This window comes from Hypanus sabinus, chromosome 5, assembly GCF_030144855.1.
Source record: "Hypanus sabinus isolate sHypSab1 chromosome 5, sHypSab1.hap1, whole genome shotgun sequence".
Classification (NCBI taxonomy): Eukaryota; Metazoa; Chordata; class Chondrichthyes; order Myliobatiformes; family Dasyatidae; genus Hypanus; species Hypanus sabinus.
Window position 1 is genome coordinate 163,864,053 of NC_082710.1, and position 22,700 is coordinate 163,886,752.

The 22,700-nt window shown below is 44.4% G+C and overlaps 1 protein-coding gene across 1 annotated transcript in view; it reads right to left on the minus strand.

The window, feature by feature from the left end:
• LOC132394811 (uncharacterized) overlaps positions 1 to 22,700 on the minus strand; it is a 53,731-nt gene that overhangs the window by 25,880 nt on the left and 5,151 nt on the right. The window contains exons 3-6 of the mRNA XM_059971218.1: positions 14,957 to 15,067; positions 12,491 to 12,565; positions 7,702 to 7,815; positions 4,711 to 4,803 (exon numbers count right to left, since the gene is read on the minus strand). Coding sequence (XP_059827201.1) covers positions 4,711 to 4,803; positions 7,702 to 7,815; positions 12,491 to 12,565; positions 14,957 to 15,067 — 393 coding nt within the window. The remainder of the gene's footprint in view (positions 1 to 4,710; positions 4,804 to 7,701; positions 7,816 to 12,490; positions 12,566 to 14,956; positions 15,068 to 22,700) is intronic.

The window sequence follows — 22,700 nt, forward strand, 5'->3', positions numbered from 1 at the left end:
CCATGCCCTCCTGAAGTCAACAACCATCTTGTTTGTATTGTTCACATTCAGAGACAGGTTGTTGGCTCTGCACCAGTCCATTGGCTACTGCACGTCCTCTCTGTAAGCTGACTCGTCGTTCTTGCTGATGAGACCCACCACGGTCGTGTCATCGGTGAACTTGATGATGTGGTTTGAGCTGTGTGTTGCAGCACAGTCGTGGGTCAGCAGTGGACTGAGCACACAGACCTGGGGGGCCCCCGTGCTCAGTGTGATGGTGTTGGAGATGCTGCTCCCGATCCAGACTGACTGAGGTCTCCCGTCAGGAAGTCTAGGATCCAGTTGCAGAGGGAGGTGTTCAGGCCCAGTAGGCTCAGCTTTCCAATCAGTTTCTGAGGGATGATTGTGTTGAGTGCTGAACTGAAGTCTATGAACAGCTTTCGAACATACGTGTCTTTTTGTCCAGGTGGGTTAGGGCCAGGTGGAGGGTGGTGGCAATGGCGTCGTCTATTGAGCGGTTGGGACAGCACACAAACCGCAGGGGGTCCAGTGAGGGGGGCAGTAGGGTCTTAATATGCCTCATGACGAGCCTCTCGAAACACTTCATGATGATGGACGTGAGGGCAACGGGACGGTAGTCATTTAGGCAGGACACTGAACACTCGGCACGGGGATGATGGTGGCGGCCTTGAAGCACGTTGGAATGGTGGCGCTGCTCAGGGAGATGTTGAAGATGTCAGTGAGAACATCTGCTAGCTGGTCTGCACATCCTCTGAGCACTCTACCAGGGATGTTGTCTGGTCCAGCAGCCTTCTGTGGGTTGACCCTGCACAGGGTTCTTCTCACATCGGCCACAGTGAGACACAGCACCTGGTCATTTGTAGGAGGGGTGGACTTACTCGCCACCACGTCATTTTCCGAGTAAGAGAATCTCTTACTATCTTTTCTTTCAGTTAGTCCTGACGAAGGGACTCGGCCTGAGAAGTCGACAGTGTTTCTTCCTATAGATGCTGCCTGGCCTGCTGTGTTCCACCAGCATTTTGTGTGTGTTGCTTCCTGTTCCTAACTTCCACCCATAGAGACTCTGCAGACAACCCCTCCATGACTTCCTCCTTTTCTACAGCCGTGACTCTATCTCTGATCAGCAGTGCCACTCCCCCACCTCTTTTGCCTCCCTGTCTTTTCCAAAACATCTATAGCTTGGCACTCCAAGTAGCCATTCTTGCCCCTGAGTCATCCACGTCTCTGTGATGGCCACAACATTAGATCTCCAAGTACTTATCTATGCTCTAAGCTCATCTTCTTTGTTCATAATACTCCTTGCATTAAAATAGACCCATCTCAAATCATCAGTCTGAGCGCATCCCTTCTCCATCACCTGCCTATCCTCCCTCTCGCACTGTCTACAATCTTTCTCTATTTGTGAGCCAACCGGCTTTTCCGCCGTCCCTTCAGTTTGGTTCCCGTCCCCCAGCAATTCTAGTCTAAACTCTCCACAACAGTCTTAGCAAAGCTGACCGCCAGGACATTGGTTCCCCTTGGATTCAAGAGCAACCCGTCCTTTTTGTACAGGTACACCTGCCCCAAAAGAGGTCCCAATGATCCAGAAATCTGAATCCCTGCCCCCTGCTCCAATCCCTCAGCTACACATTTATCCTCCACCTCATTCTATTCCTATACTCACTGTCACATAACACAGGCAGTAATCCCGAGATCACTATCTTTGAGGTCCTGCTTCTCAGCTTCCTTCCGAACTCCCTGTACTCCGATTTCAGGACCTCCTCCCTTTTCCTACCTATGTCATTGGTCCCAATATGTACCACGACCACAACAAATGGTTGTCGTCAGGGTGTTCGGGAGCCCTGAGGGATGAAGGTCAATAACTATTAGCTGCAGCTGTCCAAGTTTCATAGCTGCCATAGAGAAGCCAATTGTTTGTTATAGGGAAGGCCAAAAACACACGGTGCAGTTACCCTGCCTTTCCACTAGAGGGAGGTGTTGTACAGGGAATGACATCACGTGTCTCTGACATGGAAATGTGGGGCAATGAGGGTGACTGGCACCCACAGTGCCCGGTTATATTCGTACAGTGACTTTTATTAAGATATAGGAGCATAATTAAGCATTTGGTCCATCGAGTCTGCTCTGCCATTTCATCATGGCTGATCCAATTTTCCCCTCAGCCCCAATCTCTGTCTTCTCCCTGTATCCCTTCATGCTCAGACCAATCAAGAATCTATGAACTTCTTCCTTAAATATGCCGTACACAAAGACTTGGCCTCCACAGCTGCAGGTGGCAAAGAATTCCCCAGATTCACCACTCTCTGTCTGAACAATTCCTCCTCATCTCCATTCTGAAAGAACTCTGCTCTATTCTGAGACTGTGTCCTCTGGACTTCAACTCTCCCACCATGGGAAACATCCTCTCCACATCCACTACATCAAGGCCTTCCACCATTCGATAGGTTTCAATGAGGTCACCCCTCATTCTTCTGAATTCCAGTGAATACAGACCTGGAGCCATCAAACGTTCTTCATATGACAAGCTATTCAATCCTGGAATCATTTTCATGAATCTCCATTGAACCCTCTCCAGTTTCAGCACATCCTGTCTAAGATAACGGGCCAAACCTGCTCACAGTACTCACCAGTGCTTCAGAAAGTTTCAACATTACATCCTTGTTTTTCTATTCTCGTCCTCCTGAAATGAATGCTAACATTGCATTTGCCTTCCTCATCACAGACTCCACCTGCAAATTAACCTTTAGGGAATCCTGCACAAGGACTCTCAAGCCCCACTGCACCTCATTGTTTTGTATTTTCTCTCCATTTAGAAAATAGTCAACCCTTTCCCTTCTTCCAGCAAAGAGCATGACGATACACTTCCCGACATGGTATTCCATGTCATTTCTTTCCCATTCTCTTAATCTCACTATCCTTCTGTAGTCTCTCTACTTCCTTAAAACAACCTGCCAATCTATCATCATCATATTGTCTACAAACTTTGCAACAAAGCCATCAATTCCATCATCCAAATTATTGACATATAACGTGAAATGAATCGGTCCCAACACAGACCCCTGGAACACCACTAGTCACCACTGTTATCTGCCTTTCCTACAATACATTTTACATTGAAACATATGCAGCTCAGGACACCAGTCGCACTGTGCTCAAGCTTTCTATCTTCATCTGTGTTCTTACCAACATCTGCCTCCACAACCTCTCCACTGACTGTTCTGGCACCCATCTCCCTGCAACTCCAGTTTAATCCAACCATGAAGCATTAACAAACTCTCCCTCTCCAGTTCAGGGGTAAATCGTCCCTTCTGTATTGGTCTCACCAAAGTGGTATTCCTGTTGTTGAAGGGGATGGCCACAGGGGTTCTCTACACTGGTTCCTTCACCTCTTTCCCCTTCCTGACTGTCACCCAGTTTCCTGTGGCCTGCACCTTGAGTGTAACTACCACTTGATATGTCTGCTCTATCTCCCTCTCAGCATCAGAAAGGATCTGGAATTCATCCAGTTCCAGCTCCAATTCCTTAACAGTGTTTGTTAGAAGCTGCAGCTGGATGTACTTCTCCCAGTTGTAGTCACCAGAGACACTGGAGGTCTCCCTGCCTTCCCACATCCCACAAGAGGAACATTTCACTATCCTGCCTGGCATCGCTACTGTTCTAACTGGGCGTATATAAAGAAGAGAAGGGAAAAAAAAACTTAAAATTGTGTTTTCATTGCTTTCTCTGAGTGAAGCCTCTCTTTGAAGAGCTAAAGCCTCGAGATCACCACTCTGACGACGTCCACTGAGACGATGGACACTGTGCTTATCCCTGCCTTCCTTTAACTTGCTCTCACTAATCAATCCCAAACATCGATTGGTGACTGGTCACTAAACCGTCACCTGCTGCTGTCTTTTATCCTCGAGAAATAAACCTGATTTATCCCCCCTCTTCTCCAAACTTCTGATGCCTGGATTGGCTGCTTGTCAAAGCTATTTTTCTTGTAAAATTTGTCTTCTTGTAAAATTTAACTACTTCACCCTTTAACTGTCTCAGATCCATTCAGCACAGCCCTCGTTTCTGCAAATTCTGTTCAGTAAATGTACACCAGAATCATGAAAGACCGATTCCTCCCTCCTGTGATTTGGGACATAAAATTCCTCTCTGTCTGCAAGATCTATTAAGGTGTCCAAGATGTCAGAATCCTGATGCCCACATGAATTTGTCTGGCTGAAGAGTGGCATTTATCCCTGGTTTTGCTCATTCCCATCTATTAATCCCCGTTGACCACAAAGCTGGTCCCACTTCTCCTTGCTTCACTGGGAATTGTGGACTTGCAACCTGTTACCCATCCGTCAATCTGAGACAAGTTGTAATGCAAACACAGATCCTTGCAGGACACCATTAGTCACATTCTCCCAACATGGGCCACGTAATCTCCTGCAAATTATCCCCACACTCTGCCCTGTCCCATTGAGGCAACTGTCTGCTCAGGTCAACATTTGCCTTCAGTTCCATGAGCATCAGTGAAATGCCATTAAAGTCTAAACCTCCAGCAGATCCCCCTGTGGAAAAGGACTTCAGCTGTGGGACTGAGGACTTCAGGTGCTGGTGGTCCTGGTAAAGCAGTTCACAACATCCTGACTGAGATACTCACTTCATTCCAACCAAACTCCAGAGAACCGAGTTCCTCATTTACATGAAAATACAGAATAATATTTCAGCACATACCTTTAAATGCCATCCAGGTAATTGTCGCAATGACGACAACAATGAGAAAACCAACATTATAGACCGACATCCATCTTTGAAATGTATCATCATCTTTGGATAAATGAAAATTAATCAGTTTGAAAGCCATAGTAACAGATCTACACAAATTATTTCACATAAGCATCAATTTACAATGTGTTCTTGGTAATGAAGATGGAGCCTGCGTCAGTCAGGCTTCTTAAACACATGGAAACCCAACCAGTTCAGAAATGGAGCAGGAATCAGAACATCGGACTGAAGAAAGTCCAGGGATCTCTCTCACACTGGCAGCAAGCAGAGAATCCAGGAAACAACAGATAAACACAAACAAACACATATTTGATAACTTCTGTAATCCCTTATTGAGTGTCTGCACATGCAGAATTGTCAGATACACTGCAGTCTCCCTGTGTACGTATCCAGCAGATGAGGTAACAATCCACTGCGGATCAGCTTTGTATTATTCTAGAGATGGTGAAGGTTTCAGTTGATGTGGTCCTGCCTGTGGTGACAATACCCAGCCCCAGCTACAGCACTGAAGTTCCACTGTGAAACCTGTTCTGTTGTTGAGGACTGAACCATCACCACACCCAGATGCTCAAGGCTTCAAACAGTGTTCTAGTCCAAGAAAAAACTGAACTCATTGTGAGTGCAGACTAAACTGTGCAGATGCTGGGACATTTAACATGGATAAGGATAGTGTTGTCCAGGAAGTCCATCGGTAACCAGTGATACATGTCTGAGGGATTGTCCACCATAAGATCCAAGGGACACTTTTCCTTCACCCAGATTTTTAATTCATTCAGACTGATGGGTTCAGTAATTGTTGTTTAGAAGGCTACAAGACCATAAGACATCGGAGAAGAATTAGGCCATTTGGCCCATCGAGTCTGCTCGGCCATTCAATCATGGCTAATTCTTTTTTACCCCTCCTCAGTCCCACCCCCAGACCTTCTTGCTGTAACTTTTAATACCGTGGCCAATCAACAATCTATAAATTTCCACCTCAAATATGACCAGTGACCTGGCCTCCACAGATGCCTGTGTTAACAAATTCACCATCTTCTGGCCAAAGAAATTTCTCAGCATCTCTGTTTCAAATGGATGTCCCTCTGTCCTGGAGTTGTGCCCTCTTGTTCTAGACTTCCCCACCATGGGAAACATCCTTTCCACATCTACTCTGTCTAGGCCTTTCAAAATTCAAAATCCTTCTAAATTCCAGTGATTACAGGCCCAGAGCCATCAAACCTTCCTCATATGATAACCCTTTCATTCCTGGAATCCGCCCTATGAACGTCCTCTGAACCCTCTCCAATGCCAGCACCTTTTCTTAGAGGAGGAGCCCAAAACTGTTCACAATACTCAAGGTGAGGCCTCACCAGTGCCTTATAAAGCCTCAGCATCACATCCCTGCTCTTATACTCTAGTCCTCTTGAAATGAATGTTAACATTGCATTTATCTTCCTCACCACAGACTCAACCTGCAAGATAAACTTTAGGGTGTTCTGCACAAGGATTCCCAAGTGCCTTCACATTCCACTTTGTTTGTTTCTGTCCACTCTGATGCAAACCAACATCCCCTTAGGCCCCCTTACGACGGCCCATTCTGCGTTTTGGAATGGAGGGAAAAGACTTTTATCATTGATAAGAGGGATAAGCCTGAACATATTTCAGAAGATCGCCTTAAACCAGCCCACCGAGATTTGGAGTATTCCACTGCCATGCCCCTGCCATCACCTCTGGACGAGCACAGGACCCGAGCCGGGCTGCTGATCCGAGCTTCAGACAGGCTCACAATGCTGGTTTTAGTTAATCCCAGAGGGGCCTGTGTAGGGTAACGTGGTTGGCAGAAATGTACATAATTCAGAACCATCCACATTGAGTTGGGGTTTCACTTTAAGAGGCTGGTCTGACGAGATGATATTATTATGTAAAGAGTTTTAGCACGTTTTTGTGTGTTGGTTTGGGAGTTCAATAAAATGTGTTATGGGTTTCATTAAACTTTAAATGTCTCACTTCATTTTATTTGTGAACGCCTACATTAATCCCTCATCTGAGTGTCTGCTGTGGTGGAGCCTCCATCTGCACTCCCTCAAATGAGAGATGCAAGTGTGGGTGTGTCAGTGAAAAATGGCTTTAAACGCCCATCGTCAGATCTGGCTGCACCCTATTCAGCATCATCAGGTCCTGCTCTCCTTCACCAACTGTTTATTCAAAGACGATGCAGAAACGCAAAAAGAACCCCTAATTCACCACAGTTTCCACAATTCACCATGCTGAAATATTCTAAAAATGTGCACTGAGCCCATGAATGTCTGGGATTCAGACTGTGCATCTGCCCCTGTAGTTTCCCCACTTCCCTTTGCCCTCTGGACCAACCCTCCCAACACAGTACATGTAACTCACGTGCATAACACAGAGTAATATCACCACAAATAAATTAACCAATATCAAGGTGCAGATATTACCAAGGGGGATGGGGTGGGGGTTAGACACAATCTCCTCAAGGAATGGAGATGCTGCTCTGCTTTCTTAACCAAAGAGGTGGTGATGAGGGACCAGGTGAGATCATCTGTTATGTGACTCTCAGAAACTTGGTGCTCTTAACTCTCTCCATGGAGGAGCCACGTGTGTGCAGTGAGGAGTGGTCCCTCACTCCTCACCTCTACATCACTCCTCACAGCACCTTTGACAACATGATGTGTGTAACACAATTGAGTTGAGACATTTTACCCTCAAGTACCATCTCTGACGCCAGGTCAGAGGTGACTCCGGAATCGTTCCAGCAGTGGTGTCACTGTGAAACACCACTCCACAACTGGGCAAAAATACAGGGTAATTTCATCGCTCATGTCTCAGGGACACACAGTGGTGGTGGGGGGGGGGGGGTGATTTTTCTTTTAAAATGAACTGCAATTTCCTCGGAGAGATGCCTGAAGTATAAACACAAGTGTAGACAATAACACTTACCTTCATACCAAAATACTTTCCACCAAAGAATCGCAAATGAAATAAAAGCCACTACAAGCAACACCACCATTGTGATTGACGCAGCAAATGTGACAGTGTCCTTGCTGTAAAAACCTGCAATTACAAATACATTCAAATCAGCAAACATGCAACAATACACCAGAAAAATGAGCAGGAGAGCTGCCAATTGTTGCCACAACCAGTTTGTTCCCCTTATCTCCTGCAGGGAAGAGATGTGCTCATCACTGCCCAGTCTTGTCAACCTCGACTTCTGGTCTGCACCGACTGACTCTACCTGCTGTGCTGGGTGAACAAGCCACTGATTTGTTACGCCGGCCAAGAATAGACTGACTCACTCTCTCTTCCTCAGTCAGTATTTCCTGGTTACCTGCTGCCAATATTCTGCACTGGGTGCTCCTTCTGGTGTTGAGACGGCCAAATTTTGATGAGTTCACTATCAGAAGCCCCTGCCGCTCCTCCATCCCTTCCTCTCATCGACCACTCTCCTGTCCGATTGGATTCATTTGTCAGCCATTTGCCTTTTGCACCAATTACCTCCCAGCTTCTCACTTCACCCCTCCCCCACCCACCTACCTCCCCCTCCACATGGCTTCACCTTTCACCTTGTACTCTTTCCCCTCCCCCCATGTTCCTATTCTGGCTCTTTCCCCTTTCTTTCTGGTCCTGATGGAGGGTAGCCCGAAACATCAACTCTTTATTCCTTTCCATGGATGTTGTCAGACCTCCTGAGTTCCTCCTGCATTTTGTGTGAGTTTCTCTGGATTTCCAGTATCTGCAGAATCTCTTGTGTTAAGGACCACAATCCATTGTTCTTTTGCAAGAAGATAATAAACACTAGAAAATAAGAGGGTAGTTGCTCACTCAGCTCCGTAAACCTGCCCCACCATTCAATACAATTGGTGCTGATCTGCCCCAGGCCCCATCTCCTCTTCTGTCCCAGTCCCACACAATCCTGAATTCCCCAATCTTTCAAATATTTATCCGTCTCCTCTTCTGTCCCAGTCCCACACAATCCCGAATTCCCCAATCTTTCAAATATTTATCCATCTCCTCTTTGTCCCAGTCCCACACAATCCCAAATTCCCCAATCTTTCAAATATTTAACTATCTCCTCTTCTGTCCCAGTCCCACACAATCCCGAATTCCCCAATCCTTCAAATATTTATCCATTTCTTTAAGTACCTCCCAACTGCTTGTGGTGGGAAAAGCCACTCATCCCAGGAATTACTCATATGCATCACTTTTGGACTGCCTGCAGTGTCAGTGCAATTGTGTTTAAACAAGAGGACCAGAACTGTGCACAGTATCAAGCAGGTCTCCAACACTCTGCACAACTGTAACAGTACTTCCCCATTTCTAAACTCCAAATCCTTATACGTCACCCCTGTTCCTAATTCCTTGCTGCACCAGATCTTTTGTGATTCCTTTCCAAGAACATCTTGATCCCTCTGCAATTCACTCATTTACAGTTCCCCTCCATTGACATTACAGTCTGATTCCTCTTACTCAAGGGCCCCACCTCACACTTTCCTGTATTAAACTCCATGTGCTGAGTTATCACCCACTCATTGACAGACAGACAGACAGACATACTTTATTGATCCCGAGGGAAATGGGGTTTCATTACAGTCGCACCAACCAAGAATAGTGTAGAAATATAGCAATATAAAACCATAAATAATTAAATAATAATAGGTAAATTATGCTAAGTGGAAATAAGTCCAGGACCAGCCTATTGGCTCAGGGTGTCTGACACTCCAAGGGAGGAGTTGTAAAGTTTGATGGCCACAGGTAGGAATGACTTCCTATGACGCTCAGTGTTACATCTTGGTGGAATGAGTCTCTGGCTGAATGTACTCCTGTGTCTAACCAATACATTATGGAGTGGATGGGAGACAGTCTCCAAGATGGCATGCAACTTGGACAGCATCCTCTTTTCAGACACCTGGGTTGCTATGGTGAGCAGTGATTGTTCATACAAGTGGCAGCTTGTTTTGCATAAGCAGGGTCAGGTGATTCCTCTTATGGACAAAGAGACACACAGACACACACAGTGAGAGTCAAGATGGATTAGTTCAATGAAAGACACCAGTGAGTCAGTTGCTGGTTTAAACTTTCAGTGGCCCAAAAGGGGTGAGTTAAGATCGATCCTGAGTATTTGATATACGACTCTCACAAGTTTTCTGCAACTAGAACAATTTTGCAGGAAGAGAAGAGAGGAGAAGAAGGTTTGGAACAGAAGAAGCCCAGTGACAAAGACATCGCTGTTTGGACTCTCTCTCTAAGTAGCCCCTAAGGGTGAGTTTGTTTCCATTCAGCTACGGAAGTGTGATTGTCACTTAGTTAATCTACAGGAGTGGGTTCTCTGGTGAGGGGAAAACCTTTGCGAGTACCATGTGTGTGTTTACCCTTTGTCTGCGTGTGGTATTTCACTGAAGAAAGGCACCCCTGTGGCAAATCACTGTTGGAGTTATTTCGTATTTCGTGGAACTGGATAGGTGGGTTTCACGTTGTGTGTTTGGGGTGACCCTGTGGAATCTACTGGTGTGTTGACCCTTGCCTGGGTGGTGGTTCCCTTGAAGATGGTCCCCTTTGTGTTAAGCTACTGTTGGTGATAATTCTGTGGCCACCACTTTCAGATGTCCCGTATCTGAATTCGGGTGTGGTACCTTTGTGTTGAAAGTCACTGTCGGTGATACTTCGTGTGTGGAGTGGAACAACTTTGCAGATAAAACCTACTGCTATTGTTATTTTGTATTGCTGATGTAGAATCTGTGGAATTTCAACGTAATTGCCTTCTCACAACATTCACCTTTGGATTACAAATCTCTCTCTCTTACCAAAAACAGTAATCTCGTGCATTGAACTGAACTTTCCTTATACACCATCATAAGGCTGTAACTCTTGGGAAAGTTTTCGAGTGCTGCACGGGGTTTGGGAGGAGTTGTGAAACTGGAGTTGCATCTGGATGGGAACCAGAGTGTCTGAACAGATAGTGGAGAGGTTGTGGGGACAGACGGGAATCAAAAGGTTGAGCATGGAGCGACTAATGTCCTGAGCTGTGTATACTTCAATGTAAGAAGTATCACAGGAAAGGCAGATGAGCTCACAGCATGGATCAACACCTGGGAATATGGTATTGTAGCCATTAGGGAGACTTGGTTGCAGGAGGGGCAGGACTGGCAGCTCAATATTCTAGGGTTCCGTTGTTTTAGACACAACAGAGCGGGAGGGATTAAAGGAAGAGGGGATATTTTACTATTCAAGGATAATATCCTGGCAGTGTTCAGCCAGGCCAGACTGGAGAACTCATCTAGTGAGGCATTATGGTGGAACTGAGGAATAAGAAAAGTGTGAACACGTTAATGGGGCACATTACACATTATACGAAACTCCGTGGGGTTTAGAGAAACAAATTTATGGAGAGATCGCAGACTGTGGCAAGAAATATAAGGTTATTATAGTTGCTGATTTTAGCTTTCAATATATTGACTTGAACTCCCTAAGTGTCAAAGGTCCATACTAGATAGAGTTTGTCAAAGGTGCTCAGGAAATTTTCTTAATCAGTATTAGAAGTCCCAACAAAAGAATGTGTGACACTTGATCTGCTGTTAGGGAATGAGATAGGAAAGGTGACAGAAGTGTGTGTGGGAGAACACTTTACATCTCGTGATCACAGTGTCATTAGTTTTGAAGAAAATCTGCGAGAAGCTAGGTCTGGTCTGCAAGTTAAGATTCTAATTTGGAGACAGATCAATTTTCATGGTATAGGAGAGGATCTAGTAAGTGTGGATTCAGACAGGATGTTTTCTGGCAAATGTGCACTTGGTAAGTGGGAGGTCTTCAAAAATAAAGTTTTGAGAATACAAAGCCTGTCTGAATAAAAGGTAAAGATAACAGGTGTGGTTTCCAGGAGATATTGAGCCCTTGTTTAAGAAAAAGAAAGAGGTACATTGCAGGTACAGGCAGGTAAGAACAAATGAGGGGCTGATGGAGTATAAGAAATGAGAGAAGAGTTAAGAAAGAAATCAGGAGGGTGAAAAGAAGGCTTGAGGTTGCTTTAGCAGACGAGGTGAAGGAGAATCCTGAGGGACTCGACAGATACGTTCAGAGCAAAAGGATTTCAAGTGACAAAATTGCTCCTCTGGAAGATCAGAATGGTAATACATGTGTGGAGCCAAAAGTGATAGAGGAGATCTTAAATGCATATTTTACATCTGTATTTACTCAGCAGACAGTCACAGAGGCTATAGAAGCAAGGCAAAATGGCATCAACTTCATGGACTCTATACAGACTACAGGTAGTAGACCGTTGCCTGTCTGACTGGAGGCCTGTGACCAGTGGAGGGCCGAGGGACTGGTGTCGGGTCCGTTGTTTGTCATCTATATCATCTATCTGGCTACTTCTGACAAAGATAAACAGAGAAAGCAAGTTACCTAATGTTACTGAATTCAATACCGAGTCCAGAAAGGAATGACTGAGATTATGTTCAGAAATAAAATCTGACTTTGTATAATTTGTCTATAATTGTCTGAAATTGTGTGTGGCCAGTTGTTCTAAACAGAGATTTAAACTAAAATGGACATTCAGATATTTTAAACCTCTAGCAGGTTTCCCAATCCTCAGCTGTGGGGCCAAGAACTGTATGTGTTTGTGGTCCAGATGAAGCAGCTCACAATGTTCTGACAGAGACACTTCATTCTATCCCTCTGCTCAGTACCAAGTACATCATTTCATGTAAATACAGAATAATGTTCGAGCAATTACCTGAAATCGAATTGCTGACAGAAATGCCAAGTAAGAATATCAGGTTAAAGAAACTAGTCTGGAAGATCACCCAATCTAAAAGAAAGAAATAAAAACTGTTTGAAATTCGCAGAATCAGAATACAGTCTCAGGTTAATCATCACTGATGTGTGTCATGAAATTGGTTGTTTTGTGGCAACAGAACAGAGCAATAAATAAAATAGACTATAAATTACACTGAGATATGTAGTTGTGAAAAAGAGAGCGAAATAGTGAGGTTGTCTTCATGGGTTCACGGACTGTTCAGAAATCTGATGGCAGAGGGGAAGAAGCTGTTCCTAAATCATTGAATGTGTGTCTTCAGGCTCCTGTGCCTCCTCCCCGATGGTAGTAATCCCCCTGAGTTACAATCTACACAACTTATTCAAAACTTGCATCAATGAAGTGCTGCAGTGAACAGAGATGAACCCGGGCTTGGTCAGGTTCATTGTGATATTCAGTGTCCTAACATGAGGCAATCAACCAGCTCAGAACTGGACCAGACATTCAAGCATTGGACTGAAGGAGGTTCAGAGAGCTCTCACACACTGGCAACAAGTGGAGAGACCAGGGAGGGACCAAAAGCATCTTCTGGTTCCCTCTGGAAACACTACATTTGATAACTTACTGACCCACAGGCATCACATGTGGAAATGACAGGTACTCTGTAGTTTGTCCGTGTGTACATCCAGTGGATGGGATATCAGGCCACTGTAAATCAGTTCTGCTGAATTATCCCAGTGACCTGGAGGACGGCAATTAAACATTTTGCCAGTGACTGAGTTCCATGTCTGACAGTACAGCCTGTTCTGATGCAGAGAATCACAACATCACTGTTTCCAGCTGTTCAATGGCATCGGACAGTGTTCTGGTTCAAATTGAAAACTGAACTCCACGAGGGTGCAGGCTGAACAGTCCACATGCTGGAACACTTTATGTAGACGTGTTGAAAGATTATCCTGAATATAAAAATAATGCCCTAGTTCCATCCTTTAACTTTTGCAGCAACTTATCAGGAATGCCATGATGGTTGTGATCGAGATCATACATCTGTCTCTGCTCCTTCAATCTGCCCACAGGAACAACCCTTCGAAATGTTACCCATCACTCCAGTACTGAAAATTGTATCTGTCTCCAGATTCATCTGTCTCTATATTCTACCCCATTTCCTTGTCAAGTTTCACATCCACACATCACCCTCACCCATACCCTCCTGTCGTTTCTTGGTATCTTTGTATAAAGCAATCACGATTGCTGTTGTCCAATTTAATGGAAACTTTTCAGAACAGGGAGAACATTTAAATTGCTGCATGAAGTATGTGATTAGCTGCCTCTTTCAGACCCCAGGATGAAATCTGTCTGGATATCCAACTTGTCAGATGGCAGCTCCAACAACTGACTCAGTATTTCTTCTCTGGTGATTGTCATTTTCTCAGATTTGTTGCCCAACACTGGTTCTTACTCAGATTACAGCTCAATGCTCATCAAAACTTTCAGAAACCGCTTTGACTTTACAACTCACTCCCCCTTCCTCTCTGCAGTCTATAAACCTTTATATTTCTGTTCTAATCCCCTCCTTCTCAGCAAGCTTGATCTTTGTGCTTTCAGCAAATTGTTCTTTATCTCTGAATTTACCCCACTAAAGCTCACCACCTTTCCTTAATCCTTCAAGCTTTTCTCTGATACCCCATTGTCTGACCGAGCCTGGGGTCATCTGCCCTCATCTTGCTTTACTTGGCTTGGTGAGACTTCATTTGGTCATTTGCCTGTGAAACAGCCGGGGGTGCTTACTGTACAAACATTGATTCTACTCTTGGACAACTTTAGCCTGTATGATGAAGTAGATCTCAAACTGAACCTAGCCAGGACTTGCATGAATTAGTCCATGAGGAAGGAATGTCAATATTTTGAACCCTGGATAGTTTACAACTTGGAGAGGAAGAGGGGGAATGTGTTCCCTTGTGCTGACTGTCTGGAAGGTGCTGTTGAAAACAAAACTATTGTAAATATCCAGGAAAGATCGGTGAGAGGCCTCCCAACACTGAATTCTATCGAGGATCAGAGGGATACCTATCATGCAAACACCTCACCATCACTGGGATAAAGGAGATTCTGTCCCTCGTTCCTCAGCTGATTTCATTTTGAAGTTGAACAACACCACGTGTCAAACACCAGACAGCTGAGATAGCTTCCTCTCAACCCGACGTCTTCTAAAGATCCCTCTGGAGTCAGGTAAGAGATGGTATCACTGTGACCAACACTTCACAACGGGGTGAAAAATGATGCAGTTTCATCCCACAGGTCACAGTGTGTCGGGGGGGGGGGGGGTTCTGTGGGGGAAGGGGGATGATTTTTCAAGTTTTCATTTCATTAATGTCATCATTAAAATTATTCACAAATTACTTGGAGAGATAACTGGAGCTCATAGACGAAAGTAAAGTCACATACCATAATACTTCTTCTTGTAGATCAAGTAAAACAGAAGCAGAACATTCACCAATGGCAACATCAGGCCAACGAACTGCAAGGCATCAATTAAAGTGTCGTTGATTGAATAACCTGCAAGTGAAAATAAATTCAAATAAGAAAACATGTAACAATTCACCAGAGAAATGACCGTAACAGCTGCACAATGTTGCAAACAACCAAACTGTTCCACTTTCACCCTGCGGGGACGGGCATGTGCCAACCTCTGCCCAGTCTTATCGACTGCATGTCCTGTACAGTGGGAAACCTGGAACAGACAATTCCCAATCCTGATCAGTTGTCCAATCTTTCCAGGTCACCTCCTGCCAATATTCTGCACCAGCTGCTCCTTCTGGTGTTGCAATGGCCACTCCTCTGGGAGTGCACTACACTGACCCACATGATACAGGGTTTGATTTTCCCAACTTCCACAACAATTGGTTATGACGTTACCCCACAATTTCACTGGAAAGTCACTGAAACTCTCAACCTCTGGCTCGATTCCACATTTTGTCACAAAAGTTCTCCCACTCATTTAGCCAGAGGAGCTCAGGCTGATATCCACAATCTGGTCAGGGGCACATTCGAGGAGAGAAAGTTTCCTTGTGAAGGGCAGGTTGGTGCCCAGACAGCTGACTGACACCTGCACATCAGACTTATTGTCACCAGCGACTTTATTTCAGATATTAGGGTCTGATGTTGCATCGTGCCAGGAACAGGAGTGTGTCTGACAGCTCTTTACATTCTTCATATTGTTTCAATGACGTCACACAGGAACTGAAAAATTCAGCCAACTCCTGTGAGCGGGGGCAGAGTGAACTTCTCCACGTGAGAAACAGAACCTGTAATCTCACAGCATCTTTTACCAGTCTCTGGTCCAGACAGTGAAGTACTTTAAGTGCAGTCACTGTTGGAGGGAATGAGACTCAGTTTGTACTGAGTAAGGCTGAACAAACAGTCATATCAAAGCTGCCTTTGTCAAGTCAAGTCAATTTTTATTGTCATTTCGACCATAACTGCTGGTACAGTGCATTGTAAAAGTGAGACAACGTTTTTCAGGACCATGGTTTACATGACACAGTACAAAAAACTAGACTGAACTACTTAATAAAAAAAACACAGAGACTACAGACCTACACTGGACTGCATAAAGTGCACAACAACAGTACCGGCATTACAATAAATAATAAACAGGACAGTAGGGCAAGGTGTCAGTCCAGGCTTCAGGTATTGAGGAGTCTGATAGCTTGGGGGAAGAAACAAACAGTTACATAAAAGATGGCTTTGTGACGTTGGTTAACAGAATTATTTTTCGGTTACTGGGGAGAAATCCTTTGCTCATTTGGAAATGTTACGAACCCCATAACTGGGTGTCTTACCAGCAAAGAAAGAAGTGTCCGTTGGAGTCTGGTGGTACTATTTTCAACAGTGTTTATTAGTAAAAATATACAAATAAATATCAATGCAAATATACAGATAATACACGTTAACAATACTAAACCTAAAAGTGTGGGTATAATAATAATCAACAATAAAACAAGCTCTATCGTTGTCTAGGGGATAATGAATTGTCAGATGGAAATATAAAGTTCAGTTCAGTTCATGCAGGCTGCGGTAGTTGTTGGTCGCTGTGTTGCAATCGTTGGAGAGAGAGAGGCTAGAGAAAGAGAGCGCGCAAACAGTAACAGCTATGGTCTTTGCCAACCTTCCTTTATGATTTTGATCCGTCGATGTGTCGTTGTTGTGGCCATTCAAGTGTGACCCCTCTGTCCTTTAGCTAGACCATTCTTCCGTGGTGGACTCGTCACCCAGGCAAGGGTGGACACACACACACACCCCCACCAGTCTCGCTATAAACACTGAGAGTTAAAATTTACCGACCCTTCGTTCGGTCTCCGATGTCCCACACTGTCTCGTGGGTTTCTGATGCTCACTAGCGTTTCTCCTGGTGTGTCTGAGGGGTGTTACCCCAGACCTCACTTTTATCCCCACTCTTGGGGTCTCAGCTGTCAGTCAGGTTGGGATGATGTAACCCATCAAACCAGCCCACTCTGGTTGTCCCGAGGGGTTTCAATGAATCGAACAGGACCAAGTAAACAATCCTCCAAAAGACAATAGCAGTAAATCTCCTCTTTTGTCACTAGGAGACGATCCACTCTGGGTAACTCTGAGCTGTCTCTCTCTCTCTCTCATTCTCTTTCATGAGCTATCAATAACAACTGCCCTGGCAGATTTCCTTTTGTCTCTCTTACTTCCTTGTTAGCAGCATCGAAATAGTAGCGATTTGCGATTCTCCAAAAAAGGAGGGCATGGGCCACACTGCCCATCAGAGTTGTTCATCCTTTGTAACAGGAATAACACCAAAGGATCACTTCCATCTTCCCAAAGAAGGCAGATGGGACTCTGGCTTAATGTCTCATCCAAAAGTGGAGATCTCTCAACGTGCAACACTTCCTCCACACTGGTTCTGAGAATGTGGGTTATGCTAGTAAAGCCACAGATATTCCCTCTCCGTTTACCCTGACAGGGGGATGGTGAGCCTCCCACTGGAACCTCTGATGTTCTCATGGTGATGCTGGATGTTGGTCTGTTGTTTAAGAGGGGCAGCAAGGACAAGCCCGGGAACTACAGCCAGGTCAGCCTGACATCAGTGGTGGGGAAGTTACTGGAGGGAATTCTGAGCAATAGGATCCACCAGGATTTCATTAGACAGAATCTGATTAGGAGGAGTCATCATAGCTTTATGTACAGGAAGTCATGGTTGATGAATTGTTGAGTTTTTTTGAAGAGATAACCAAAAGGGTAGAGAGGACAATGAACGTTATCTATTTTGACATGATCCTGACATGAATCCAGGGGCTTCCAGGGGGATTCAAAATTGGCTCCAAGGTAGAAAATTGTTTTCCATTATAGAAGCTGGTGACTCGTGGTGTGATGCAGGTATCAGTGTAGGGACTCTTGTTATTTGATATCTTTATCAGTGATTTGGATGCAAAAACGCAAGGCTTGATCAATAAGTTTGCATATTACACAAAATTAGGTGTTGTCGTTGATAGTGAGGGCGGCTATTATGGGTTGCAGGGGGATTTTTGACCATTTAGGGAAGAGGGCTGAGGAGTGTCAAATGGATTTCAAATCTAATGGAACCTTCTCCCAATCAAGAGAACTTGAGAAAATTAATACCAATCATAAATTACAACTCTAGTTCATTCTTTTAGACCCCAGGATGAAGTTCATCTTGACCTGGGACTCAGCAGATGGAAGCTCTGACAATGTGCTCAGTACCTCTTCCCTGGTGATGGTAATGTACCCAGTTTACTGTCCCACATGGTTCTCCCTCAGACAATGGCTTAATATTAAAATTCTGATCTGTTCTTTCAGACCCTCTGACTTTACATTTCACTCCCCGGTCTCTCTCAGTCTACAAGTTTCTGTATTTCTGCATCCCTTTCCTCCCGTCCACCTGAGACAACCTGATCGTCATCACTTTGTGCTTTGAGCTGTCTTGTTCCTTATCTTGAATTTACCCCCAATAAAGCTCTCTATCCCTCCCTGATCCATTAAACTCTTCTTTAATACACAACTCCCTGACCAAACCTGGGGTCATCGGCCCTTTTCCTGATTCCTGTCTCTCGGTGACAGACTTCATTTGGTAATTAGTCTGTGAATCAGCAGAGAACATTTACACTACAAACACCAGTAGCTACTGGTACTGTTCTTGGATAACTATAGTCTGTGTGGTTCAGTTATTCTCAAAGTGAACTTAGCCAGGACTTGCAAAAGTTAGGCCATGAGGAAGGAATGTCAATATTTTGAACTTTGAATGGTTTATAACTTGAGGAAGAGGGAGAAGGTGGGTTTCCCTTGTATTAATTCTTCGGAGGGTGTTGAAAACAAAAATCAGAATCAGATTTTTTATCACCGACATGTGACGTGAAATTTGTTAACTTAGCAGCAGCAGTTCAATGCAATACATAAAATAGAAGAAAATAAATAATAAACAAGTCAATCTTATTCAGTATACTTTATACAGCATACGTATATTGAATGGATTAAATTCGTGCAAAAAACAGAAATACTATACAGTCGGCCCTCCTTAACCACGGGGGTTTGGTTCCGGTACCCCCCGTGGATACCAAAACGCAGATGTTCATGTCCCTTATATAAAAAGGTGTAGTATTTGTATATAATCTACGCACATCCTCCCAAACACTTTAAAACATATCTAGATTACTTATAATACGTAATACAATGCAAACGCTATGTAAATAGTTGTTATACTGGATTGTTTAGGGAATAATGACAAGAGTTTCTTGAGCTCTTCTGGGAACGCCGATGCTGCCTCGGCACCAGCCGATCCCGATTCTCCCGTGATCTTTAAGTTCTTGAGGCTGTAGCGCTTTACAGAGTTAGCCAGCCATCCCTTACTCTCACTCTCCTCAACCCCGTCAGAGTAGTGCTCATAGAGACTAAGTGCTTTTTCACGTATAATTTTGCCATCAATGGGGATATGCTTCTGTGACATGTCCTCTAGCCACACACTTAATGCTTTCTCAGTCACGAACCAGAGAGGCCATTTTTGCCGTTGTAGGGGCAGCACTAACACTTCCACGAATTTCAGCTTCTTTCTGCTTTATGCTGTGAATGCTCGATTCATTCTTACTGCCACTTCTGCAAGCGACCTGCCACTTTTCAAAAGATCTGTGATTTCTACTCCATCGGCGAGAGATAGCACTTTACACTCCCTCTTTGCCTTTAAGGAATTGCTTTGACCACTTAATTGCTTTTTAGGAGCCATTTTTTCACAGAAACAAAGTCGCGACCAAATGAGACGTGAGGCAAACAACGCTCAAACAATGAGTGCTGGAGAGTGAACTTCTGGGTTTTCCCGATCAGCAGTTGGTTGAATCCGCGCATGCGGAACCTGTGGATAAGGAGGGCCGACTGGATATTAAAAATAAAGTGAGGTAGTGTCCAAGAGTTCAATGTCCTTTTAGGAATCGGATGGCAGTGGGGAAGAATCTGTTCCTGAATCACTGAGTGTGTGCCTTCAGGCTTCTGTACTTCCTACCTGATGGTAACAGTGAGAAAAGGGCATGCCCTGGGCGCTGGGGGTCCTTAATAATGGACGCTGCCTTTCTGAGACACCGCACTCTGAAGATGTCCTGGCTACCTTGTAGGCTGGTAATGAAGATGGTGCTGACTAAATTTACAATTTAAATTTACAGCTTCTTTCGGTCCTGTGCAGTAGCCCCTCCATACCAGACAGTGACACAGCCTGTCAGAATGTTCTCCACGGTACTTCTATAGAAGTTTTTCAGTGTATTTGTTCACTTATCAAATCTATTTAAACTCCTAATGAAGTATCGCCACTGTCTTGCCTTCTTTATAACTGCATCGAAATGTTGGGACCAGGTTAGATCCTCAGAGATCTTGACACCCAGGAACTTGAAGCTGCTCACTCTCTCCACTTCTGATCCCTCTTTGAGGATTGGTATGTGTTCCTTCGTCTTACCCTTCCGAAAGTCCACAATCAGCTCTTCCATCTTACTGACATTGAGTGCCAGGTTGTTGCTGCAACACCACTCCACTAGTTGGTATATCTCACTCCTGTACACCCTCTCATCGCCACCTGAGATTCTACCAACAATGGTCGAATCATTAGCAAATTTATAGATGATATTTGAGCTATGCCTAGCCACACAGTCATGAATATATAGAGAGTAGAGCAGTGGGCTTAGCACACACCACTGAGGTACACCAGTATTGATCACCAGCGAGGAGGAGATGTTATCACCAATCCGCACAGATTGTGGTCTTCCGGTTAGGAAGTCGAGGATCCAATTGCAGACCGGGGTACAGAGTCCCAGGTTCTGCAACTTCTCAATCAGGAACGTGGGAATGATGGTATTAAATGCTGAGCTATAGTCGATGAACAGCATCGTTACATATGTGCTCCTGTTGTCCAGCTGGTCTAAAGCCGTGTGGAAATCCATTGAGATTGAATCTGCCCTTGACCTATTGTGGCAAATGGAAAATTCCAACGGGTCCAGGTCCTTGCTGAGGCAGGAGTTCAGTCTCGTCATGACCAACCTTTCAAAGCATTTCATCACTGTAGATGTGAATGCTACCGGGTGATCATCATTAAGGCAGTTTACGTTCTTCCTCTAAGGCTCTGGTATAATTGTTGCCTTTTTGAAGCAAGGGGGAACTTCTGCCTGTAGCAGTCAGAGATTGAAAATGTCCTTGAATACACGCCAGTTGGTGGGAACAGGTTTACAGAGATTTACCAGGTACTCCATCAGGACCTTCCAACTTGTGAGGGTTCACTCTCTTTAAAGACAGCCTAACGTCAGCCTCTGAGACAGAGATCACAGGGTCACCAGGTGCAGCAGGGATCTTCACAGCTGTAGTTGTGTTCTCCCTTTCAAATCGGGCATAGAAGGAATTGAGATCATTGGGTAATGAAGCATTGCTGCCATTCATGCTATTGGGTTTCACTTTGCAGGAGTAATGTCTTGCAAACTCTACCAGAGTTGTCATACATCCGATGTCGCTTTCAACTTCGTTAGAAATTATCTCTTACCCTTAAATAATTCTCTGCAAATCATACCCGGTTTTCTGGTACAAGTCTGGATCACCAGTCTCGAATCCCACAGATCTTCCGCAGACGACGTACCTCCTGTTTCATCCAGGGCTTTTTGTTTGAGAATGTGCAGTAAGTCTTTGTAGGCACACACTCATCCACACAGGGTTTGATTAACCAGGATTCCATGAAACAAAGGACCCACGTGGTCCTAATGTCCCTCTGATTCAGCACCCTGGCTCTGAGATCATCGATTTTGTTCACCAGAGACTTAATGTTTGCCAGCAAGATAGTTGGTATAGGGAGTTTAAAACTCCGTTTCCTTAAACGCACTTTTAACCCCAATCTACAGCCATGCTCCCTTCGTGGGTGCTTCCATACACAATCAGAGTCTCTTCTGTCAGTTTTAAGCAGTGATAGTTAGTTTAAATGCATTAAGACAACTTTGTTGACTGTACTGACCTTGGAAGTAGTTGTGCTTTTTAGCTGTTTCAGTCTGAAACAAGAATATTTAATCAAATATCTAATCAAGATGATTAACAGCCTGAAGGAGAGGCCCTCCCACACCCAACTGTATCGAGGATGAGAAAGGCCCCAAACACTCACTCACACACCTCACCATCATTGGGATCCTTTACACCAACCTGATATGATGCTGAAATTTGACAACACCATGATCAAACACCAGTGAGCTGAGACACCTTCCTCTCCAGACTACTTTTTCTAACGACCCTCTGGAGTCAGATCAGAGGCGACTCCAGAATCATTCCAGCTGTGGTGACACTGTAAATCAGAATTTCATAACTGGGAAAAATGTCAGACAATTTCATCCCACAGGTCACAGGGATCCAGAGGGTTCGGTGGGGGTGAGGATTATTCAGCTTTTTTTCTTTTCTATCTTTTTATTAAAATGAGTCTAAATTTACTTGGAGATGTGACTGGAGTTGATACACAAGTGTGAAAATACTATGACAGATACCTTCGTCCAAATACTCTATTATGTACTGGCACGTCAGAATTAAAATGAACACAATTGGCAGTACAATTGATAAGACGATAGTGATGATTCCCGTGGTGGAAAGGCCTGTAATTAAAAACAAATTCAAATAAGTAAACCTGTAACAATTCATCAGGTAAATG